The sequence below is a fragment of the Lactuca saligna genome, chromosome 5 (assembly GCF_052625555.1).
Source record: "Lactuca saligna cultivar CGN05327 chromosome 5, ASM5262555v1, whole genome shotgun sequence".
In the NCBI taxonomy this organism is placed as follows: Eukaryota; Viridiplantae; Streptophyta; class Magnoliopsida; order Asterales; family Asteraceae; genus Lactuca; species Lactuca saligna.
The window spans coordinates 271,021,221-271,031,368 of record NC_136421.1 but is presented as its reverse complement, the minus strand read 5'-3'; the positions used below and the strand labels follow the sequence as shown (position 1 = coordinate 271,031,368).

Sequence of the window (10,148 nt, the reverse complement as noted above, 5' to 3'; positions counted from 1 at the left end):
TATCCAATAGAAATCCAATATCTTATTTATTTGACTCCATAACATTACTCCAGAAATAGTCGTACATTTTGAACTATAATGTGGAATGAATTATTTAGTCAGAAATATATTGACGTTAGATTACGGATGTCATATCCTATCAACCATCACTTTACTACTTTGGAATATTTTACTCCAATGATCATTTGCATACTTAAAAAAATGGTCTTTTTATGGATATAATTATTTATAGTGGTTATTTGAGCTAATTTCTCTTTATTATATTCCCTTATTTGGAGGGTCCCAAGTGGTCATTAATTATGTGGAGATTTTTTTAATTCGAGCCTCCCAAGTGGTGTTTAATTGCTTTCAGACTTTAAGAGGTCGTATTTAGTTGAGAATAATTGATTGAAAAGATGTCTTAAGGGAGATGAAAAAGGTTATTGATAAGTAAAGATGAATGTGGCACATTTGTTGCTACAAAAGCTTTAACAATTAGCGTGCTATTGTGCTGTGTTAAAATCGTATCTGAACAAAAATCCAAAATAATGAGGTGTGAATAGTTCCCTATATATTTTTAATCGTCCATATTTTGTAATTACTAAAGAACAATGTGGGTGTATAAAATCCACACCATAACTCAACACAAATCCAAGTTTTTATTATTTTACAAACATAAGACTATGACGTCCCTTTTCAAGTTTACAAAGTTGATACAAACCAAAACCAACTTTTAAAAAGCAGAGAGCATATGATCAAACTTTGGAAAATCTAAAACTTAAAACAAAACCAAATTTAGCATTTCTTGATATAGTTTATTAGTTTCATTGTTCTGACCTAAATTTCCCCTTCTAATTCAATGCCTTTCCCATGATTAACGGATGAAAAGTGTAAACAACTTGCACAAAACCATGTGTTTAACCTGGTCTAATTGTTTAATACATATTTGACCTCATATCTTATTTCAAACGTTCTTTTAAAAACTTCTAAGGAATAAGATTATAGAAAAGTAACTTAGTTTTTCATTTGTCCCATTTACGTAATCAAATTTATTTCGTAAGGACTAAATCATTGAAGTTATAAAAGTAATTCAATTAGATATAGGGGTAGCTGGTTGACCAAAGTCAATATTTTACTTACATGTACTTTTCTAATTGAACGTATTTAAATAGTGTTTCAATTATGTTATATTCCAAGAGTATATATTGAACAAGCTTTCTAGAGCTATATTTAAGCAAAACATGATATTGTAACTTTTGTCCTATTAATATCAATCTTAATCGTAGTCAGTGTCCATAACAATGAACTGTTGTTATGAACTCTGTATCAGACTGTCAGTTATGTCATGTATTAATTATGTCATATCAGGTTTGGGATAAAAAAAAACATTTGAGATCCACCAAATTCAGATATTCGAATCAAAACTAGAAGAATTTGATTACTTTCAAGACTGGTTTTTCTATGCATTTGATGAGTACATAAATAACAAACAATGCATTGAATGAATGTTTATGCAAGTCCCTATTGTGAGATTCTTCTATCAATTTTTTTGATTCTTTGTGGTGGCCAGACAATGTGAGTAACCCTTCCATGAATCAAACCCAATGGAATCTGAAAAAAATAAATAAATAAATAAATAAACCATACTATGTTCATATCATCATATGGTTTCCTTTTTATCTTATTCTTTTAATTAGGTATAAAGGTAACATACATGGCCAAATGATCTTGAATCAAAGCTAGAAGTTGAATTGTCACCTTCCACCCAACAATGCCCTTGTGGAACCTTCACAACACCACCCACATTACTGATATAATCACCTTCTGTTGCTACTATTCTTTTCACACATCTTTCCTTGTAATTAGTTGGATCACTACAAGATAATCCAAACTATATCACAAATAATCATTAATGTGGAAAAAATAAATAAATAAACTGGATGTTCACACCCCCACTTGGCCATGTCATTCTCAATCTATTCGAATTGGGTGTCAGTTACACAACGGACATAGGTGTGCATGACACGCGCACAAAATGATTTTTGTAAAATCATCTCTTTTTTGTGTGAGCTTTGACCTAAACCCTCTTTATATCATTTAGCTAGTTTTGATTTTTATTTTTATGTCAAATAAATTATTTTACAAAAATTATATCTCTCTCATACGGATCCCATTTTCGGCATTCTTTTTCTCACAAGTATTATCCCGACGAGTACTATAATTCTCTTTTTGGCAGCACTAGCTAAAACTCAGCCACTTTCTTAGTATTGTTATGACGTAATTAACTTTAATTAAGTGGTTGATTTTTAGTTTTTACTAATCCTATAACTCCTCTATTCGGAATTAGATTTTTACGAAGTTTACATTATTGTTTCAAAAGTTGACACGACTTTTTGGTCACTTATTTTTTAATCTAACGGTTGAATTAGCCATGAATGTATTAACTTATTTTATTATCTTTATTGATAAAAATCAAACATTACATAACAAGCCTACTACATTTATTTTTCCTCACAAATTTCCTAACGGGTTGGTGACGATATTTTTTTTGGTTGTCATTAAAGGCCATTTACATTTTTTTAACAAAACAAACTATTTAAACCTATATTTTGTATATTTTCCTCACTCTAATTTGAAATCTCTCATTAACACATTTGAATCTCAAATGAAGCTTAAGCTCTTTTTTGCTTTTTAATCTCTCACTTGTTTAAGTTTGATCAAGTATCAAAGTGCACTGTCATTTAGGGACGAAGCCCCTGAACGAACGGGGGTCTGGGGCAGCGCCCCTGGCTGGTTTTTTAGATAATTGCATTAGAAATCCGATTTTTTAGATAATTGACCATTTTGACTTTTATTCAGAATACCCGTTTTATGACCGTTTTGGTGGTTTTGTAACAGTTTTAAACAATCATATGACAGTTTTAAAACAAATATCTAAATTCAGTTTTTAGTCTCTTTTCTGGTACTCACGAAATCATATTCTCTCATTTTCTTTCTTTCTCTCTGATTTAATCTGAGTCTTATCCAATTAAGGATTTGGGAGTACCACCCAAATACTTCGATTAGAAAGTTATTATCACGATTCTCAGATTTCCAAGTGTCATTAAACCCATAATTTTAATTTTAACAATAACACCTTCACATACGAATATGGATTGTGGGCTACAGACCCTTTATGTTTTAGATCTGAGAGTTCGGGCAATGGTAAGGGATCATGCATCCCCCAATGAGTGGTTTTTGTTCTTTAGAATCTAAAAAAATAATAAGGGTACTTTTCATGTCGAGGTTGTCTGGGCTTAGTTTCCTCTTTATCAGATTGAGTCTCATTTCTATCAAATTCGGAGAAGCAATGGAATTTTTCCACCAGGTTTCCATGTGGAAGTATATTACCATCCTCACTAACATGATCAATTTTGCTTGATCAATTGTTGATTCATCAATCATTAAATGTTTGAACAATATCAATATCAACATCAACAAGAACCTTACATTTATACCTAACATCACCCCCTTCGACGGTGCTCATTGTAAGAAGAAACATGATCCAGTGTCGTAGGTAATAAATTACAAATTTTGTTTTTTCCATCACCAAAAGATCCATTGTCGCCACAACAATTTTCTCTTGGAAATTGATTAACTCCACTTTCCAAAATATTTTTAACAACAAGCAATTGTATTTTGTTAGGAAACATGCTACTAACAAAACTAAGAAAATATCTGACACCACTATCGTAAATCATCTACATAACTATGTTTGATCCAGGACTAAGAAAATGCATATGAATTTGATTAGTATGCAACCTAGGCTTCCAAGCAACCAAACTAATAAACCTAGAAAAGTTGGTATCAATGATTAAATCTACACCAAAGCATGTGTAGTCTACATCGATCAATCAGTTAGCTCCTATTTCTCTCCAATACAAAAATACTCTAAAATACTGATTATACGAACTCATTTTCTCAGTAACATAAAATTATATATGGTTTATATCTGCAACGTTTCTCAAATGGGAACAACGAAGGTCTATGTGATGTAGATATGCAATAGAAATCCAATATCATATTCATTTGACTCGATAACATTACTCCAGAAATAGTTGTACATTTTGAAATATAATTTGGAATGAATTATTTAGTCAGAAATACATGGAGGTTAGATTGCGGATGTCATATCCTATCAACCACCACTTTACTACTTTGGAATATTGTACTCCAGAGTTAATGATCATTTTGCATACTTAAAAAAATGGTATTTTTTATGGATATAATTATTTATAGTGGTTATTTGAGCTAATTTCTCTTTATTATATTCCCTTATTTGGAGGGTCCCAAGTGGTCATTAATTATGTGGAGAATTTTTTAATTCGAGCCTCCCAAGTGGTGATTAATTACTTTCAGACTTGAAGAGGTCGTATTTAGTTGAGAATAATTGATTGAAAAGATGTCTTAAGGGAGATGAAAAAGGTTATTGACAAGTAAAGATGAATGTGGCACATTTGTTGCCACAAAAGCTTTAACAATTAGCGTGCTATTGTGCTATGTTAAAATCGTATTTGAACAAAAACCCAAAATTATGAGGTGTGAATAGTTCCCTATATATTTTTAATCGTCCATATTTTGTAATTACTAAAGAACAATGTGGGTGTATAAAATCCACACCATAACTCAACACAAATCCAAGTTTTTATTATTTGACAAACATAAGACTATGCCGTCCCTTTTCAAGAATTCAAGTTTACAAAGTTGATACAAACCAAAACCAACTTTCAAAAAGCAGAGAGCATATGATCAAACTTTGGAAAATCAACAAACCTAAAACAAAACCAAATTTAGCATGTCTTGATATAGTTCATTAGTTTCATTTGTAACTTTTGTCCTATTAACATCAATTTCAATCGTACTGTCCATAACAATGAACTGTTGTTATGGAATCTGTATCTGTTATGTCATGTGTTATGTCATGTCAGGTCTGGGATTAAAAAAAAAACATTTGAGATCCACCAAATTCAGATATCCGAATTAAAACTAGAAGAATTTGATTTCTTTCAAGACTGATTTTTCTATGCATTTGATGAGTACATAAATAACAAACAATGCATTGAATGAATTTTTCTATGCAAGTCCCTCTTGTGGGATTCTTCTATCAATTTTTCTGATTCTTTGTGGTGGCCAAACAATGTGAGTAACCCTTCCATGAATCAAACCCAATGGAATCTGAAAAAATAATAATAATAATAAACCATATTATGTTCATATCATTATATGGTTTCCTTTTTATCTTATTCTTTTAATTAGGTATAAAGGTAACATACAGGGCCAAATGATCTTGAATCAAAGCTAGAAGCTGAGTTGTCACCTTCCACCCAACAATGTCCTTCTGGAACCTTCACAACACCACCCACATTACTGATATAATCACCTTCCATTGCTACTATTCTTTTCACACATCTCTCCTTGTAATTAGTTGGATCACTACAAAATAATCCAAACTATATATCACAATTAATCATTAATGTGGAAAAGATGTGAATGCCCTCCTAATACCTGAAAATTACTACATCGCCGTGTGAGAACTTGTATTTGTCAAGGCAAAATTTCTCCAAGAAAACATAATCATCTGCAGATGAAATTAATCATTAATGTGGCATATGTAAAATGCTAACACTAATGAATTTTGGTGTATGAATTATGAATTGTGAAAGGTACCTGTAAATGATCCAACAGAAGGATTAAATGTTGGAGACATGGATGAACCTCGAATAGGGCATACTCCACCATAACGGTCTGTTACAGTGATACCCACAAGCCCGATTGCTAAATACTTCTTGAACACGTTCAAAATCATATTCTGAGTTCCCATTTAAGATTTCAGAAACTTTGAATGAAATCTGCAAATGGAACAAATAGTTTCAAACATAAATCACAAATTTGCTAAGCTTTCTGTGTGATGTGATAGTGCACGATATATAACGAAATAAATTACAAAGCAACTAAAATTTCATAGAAGAGCAGAAACATGAGAATCTCTGAAATTTTCAGAAACAAAGATACATCGAATTATCATAACCAGACAGAAACGTTTAGCTTTTCATAAAGACAAACTTTCAGAAACATTAGGAAATATACATACACAAACTTTCAGAAGCATTAAAATGAGTGTAAACTGTAAAATGTAAATGTGTAATCACCTTGTTCACTGGTTTGGGCTGAGAGGACAGTTTATTGAGTCGAACAGATGGAACGGCGGCAGGACGGAGGAACTAGGAACCAGGGGATGGAGAACCCTAGTGAGGACTGAGGACGAGTGAACGAGAGCAAGGTCGCGAACCCTTGGACTTCGTGAGATGCAGCGCCGGCGATTGAAATCGGAGAAGGAGAAATCGACTGTCAGAAGCGCAAATCGAAATCAGGGATTGATTAGGATTCAGAAAAATGTGCGTGTGTGAAATTGGGGGTTGGGGTTTAGGGTGACGGATCGGGTAATATTGGTTGAGTTATCGACGAAAATCGAGTTATTTATAAAACTACTTACCATAGTATAGTTTTTTACTAAAGTATCATTATTTATAATCCTATTAATTCTTTTGCACGGAAAATGGTTCCTATTGGTAAACCATTAATTTTTTTTAAACTCTCTCATCTACCCTAATAAATGAAAATGACTTTGCCACATGTAATTTTAGTATAATTTTGAGATATATATTTATTTTTCACTTGTCATTGCTTCAATTTTCATTTTCAATCTATCATTAATTTAGTTTCCATAAATTAAACCTACCATAATGACTATTAATTTTAAATTTTAAATTCAATTTCAAATAAATTTACAGTTTAAACCTTTATGTTTAACATTTTGCTATAATTAACTCGTTTAGTACACTAAACACATAATTTTAATTAATTTATTTTTTGCATATTTTTTTCACATAATTTTCACTTATTTCAATTTCAAATTCAAATAAAATTTCTATTTAATCGTTCGTACTTAACATTTTGTTTTAATCAACCCGTATAATATACGGGTCTCACAACTAGTATTTAATACATGTTTTACAGCTGTCTCATATTTGCTACATATTATTTCTTGTATTGTTTCCTGCTTCCAACTCCCGCTGCTACCAATCAGGTACGGACAACAGATACTCCATCACCGCCTCAAGTCGTCCATAACCTCATCTTCACCGTCATTGCTTCGCTTCGATCCAAAAACTTTTTTCTCTGTTCTTCCAATTTCTTGGGTCCCTTTGCAATGTCTTCTTCTTCCGTTTTCTTCTGGTTTCTCTTTAATCTGCTTCGTATCTCACTTCTCAAATACAGTCGACGCTGTGGGATGAGTTGTTGGCTTTTGATTTCTCTTCTTCTCTGCATTTCATTTTGGTCTCAACGTTATTACAAAACACAATCGGATTAGGGTCACAAAGTCCATAAATTAATCGCACAGGGAATCCATCCCCTTATTCGATTCGATGGTGATATTGAAGTTGCACAACCGAAGAAGAGAATTGATTGGATTCACCGTCACCACCGCCTTTGCCCAGTTCCTCTCTTCTATCGACGAAATCCATATCATTTTCTTACTTCCGTTGGATAAATTACTTTGGCCCTGTCTCATTTTTGGGTGAATTTTATATTTGTTTGGCATTGGTTCTTTCTTCTTTTTCTTTATGATTTAATACATTCGGAGTCGAAGAATAGCTGTTGAATAATTGGCTTAAGATTTCTCAAAAAATTGATGTTGATGTTACTATTTTACATGCATATGAAGTATTCGATGAAATGCCTAAATAAACATTCTATTGGTAAGTATTTTTCATGTCTTAAGAAGACATGTCAACTTCAACTGTTGTTACAGTACCTCCGTTTTTGCAACAAGTTTGCTTCAACTGCTTCTTTTAGTGGTCTACATCTGTCCCTCCAAAGCTTTTGTCAAAAAACATAGCAATTGAAGCTGCATGTGTCAATATTGAAACCAACCTTGAAGAATTAAAATCAGAATCAAATTTCTTACTTTTCTATAAAATTAAAAATTCCTTTGTTAATTCAAATTGTATTCATGCTTTTTTTTAATGTAGAGCATGGAATCTTGGTGTTAATATGGAGGATGGATCTTCTTTGCCTTGAGGATCATAAGGTGTAAGATTCCTTTTAACTCTTTTAAAGAAAAACCAAATTTGGATTTTTATTTTATTTTATTTTTTGTTGCATAAAAACTAAATTTTTTTAATCCCATTGTATAGGTCAAATGTTTTGGGTTTAGGTTTAGTTGGTGTGTCTTGTGCTATTTTTAGCATCTTTTTTAGTAAATCACTAGCCTTTTTTATCAACATTATCAATGAAAGAATGGAATTTAGAAAGAAAAAAAAACAATTTTTCCTGGTATTCTGAACCATAGATGTAATGACGTATGCCCTTATTACTTCCATCTTTTTCCTGCAGCAACATGAGTTCTTCAGACTTAAAGGTTAGTCAGGCTCAACTTTTTCATATCAGGTTCTACATTTCATTGTCCAGTTTAGCATCAAATCGTTGTGATAATATTTCTTTTTCAATCTTCTTTTAGTTTTTGATAAGTTCATCGTCAAATAAAACATTAACTCTACTACAATGTTGAGAAAGTTGATAGAATTTTAAACATTGAAAATTAAATTATATACTTTTAATCTAGTGCAAATAATCTATTTCATGTAAGCTTGACTTACCTTAGGATAAAATTAGACTTTTGCACAATTTCCTTTTCAATAGACGATTTACATAACTAAATTTAGCGTTCTTCCATATTTTACTACATTTTGGTTTTCTTGGATCACTTTATTCAGATTTGGAATGGAACTGGAGGAACGAACAGTGGTGAAAAGATGGGGTTGGTATGCATAATGCGATAAGGAAACAAATGTTTAAACTCATCAGTAGGGGTCCCATTAATCAACACCGAAGATCTAGCATTAGAGCAGATGTCATGAATCCAAGCTCTACATTTCTCACCAAAACCGAGAAACCCCATGACCTTATCCAAATACTTCCAACTCAAAGAATCATAAGCTTTTTCAAAATCGACTTTAAACATCATAGGCTTTTTCTTCTTCTTTTTAAACCACCTCACCATGTAACACCCCAAAAATACGAGCCAAAAATTTCATTTTTGAAAACATATATTTAGCAAAACATTCGAATTAAAACGTTTACTGATCATAACATTTTATAAAGATACCGCATGTCTGGAAAAACATTTCATAAAACATAATAATGTCAGAGTACAAATCCCCAGGAAGATCTCATGATGCGGAATACGGAGCATGTGTGTGATGTACCGCTACCGCGCCAGCTCCTTCCCCTTCGAAGAAGAGGTATCTGAAATCAAAACTGAAAACTGTGAGCACGAAGCTTAGTGAGTTCCCCCATCATACCGCATACCATACAATCGCATATCATACATATTGCCAGGCATTTCTGGGGTGCCCGACCTACCCGGTACGGCCATTCTGGGGTGCCGACCTACCCGTGTAAAGCCATTCTCGGGTGCTGACTACCCATGTCAAGCCATTCTGGGGTGCTGACTACCCTTCGGTCCTGACGACCGAACCTCGGGGACTATTTCACCCCCTACTGCTACTATCACATATATCATAGCATAACATATTATCAGACATATCTGGGGTGCCTGAACTACCTTTTGGTCCTAGCAACCGAACTCGGGGACTAGTCCCCTCCTACTACCTCTATCGCATATAACGTAACAATCCAGCATGCAAACATATCATCATATACTGTCAGACGTATCTGGGGTGTCTGACTACCCTTCGGTCCTAACAACCGAACTCTACTACTATCACATACAACATATCATGCTAACATATAACATATCAGGTAGTAGCAAACCTAGATGATATCACAAAAACAATCATCTATCATACATCTCCTACTGGTGGGTCGGTATTGTGGCCTTAGACCCACCGCTACTGGAAGGTAACTCGCCTCGTAGTAGTTGCTGATCTGTGTGGGAATGGCCTGTCTGCTACTGCTGCTCCGAAAATCCTCCGGCTGCAATTCCCACCAAACACTTACTCAAATACTGCTAACCGCCTTCAGGGTAAATTGTCCATTTACCCCTAACAAGTCATGAGTCCAGACTCGCCAAGTTGGCTTGCCAACTCGCCGAGTCCCTTTCTCTA

The 10,148-nt window shown here is 33.3% G+C and overlaps 1 protein-coding gene across 3 annotated transcripts; it reads right to left on the bottom strand.

Moving 5' to 3' along the window:
• Positions 1-1,482: 1,482 nt before the first annotated feature.
• Positions 1,483-6,487, bottom strand: LOC144997810 (uncharacterized). 3 transcript variants are annotated; one of them, XM_078957676.1, is made up of 5 exons: positions 6,168-6,487; positions 5,686-5,867; positions 5,524-5,596; positions 5,292-5,451; positions 1,483-1,590 (listed from the first exon to the last, which is right to left on the bottom strand). In XM_078957676.1, the coding sequence occupies exons 2-5, from the start codon at positions 5,837-5,839 to the stop codon at positions 1,501-1,503; spliced, it is 477 nt and encodes a 158-aa protein (XP_078813802.1). In that variant the 5' UTR covers positions 5,840-5,867; positions 6,168-6,487; the 3' UTR covers positions 1,483-1,500. The 3 variants fall into 3 exon arrangements, with proteins under 3 accessions (XP_078813802.1, XP_078813801.1, XP_078813803.1); XM_078957675.1 differs by lacking the exon at positions 1,483-1,590 and adding an exon at positions 4,955-5,193 and having other exon boundaries at positions 6,168-6,482; XM_078957677.1 differs by lacking the exon at positions 1,483-1,590 and adding an exon at positions 4,991-5,193 and having other exon boundaries at positions 5,336-5,451.
• Between the last annotated feature and the right edge of the window lie 3,661 nt (positions 6,488-10,148).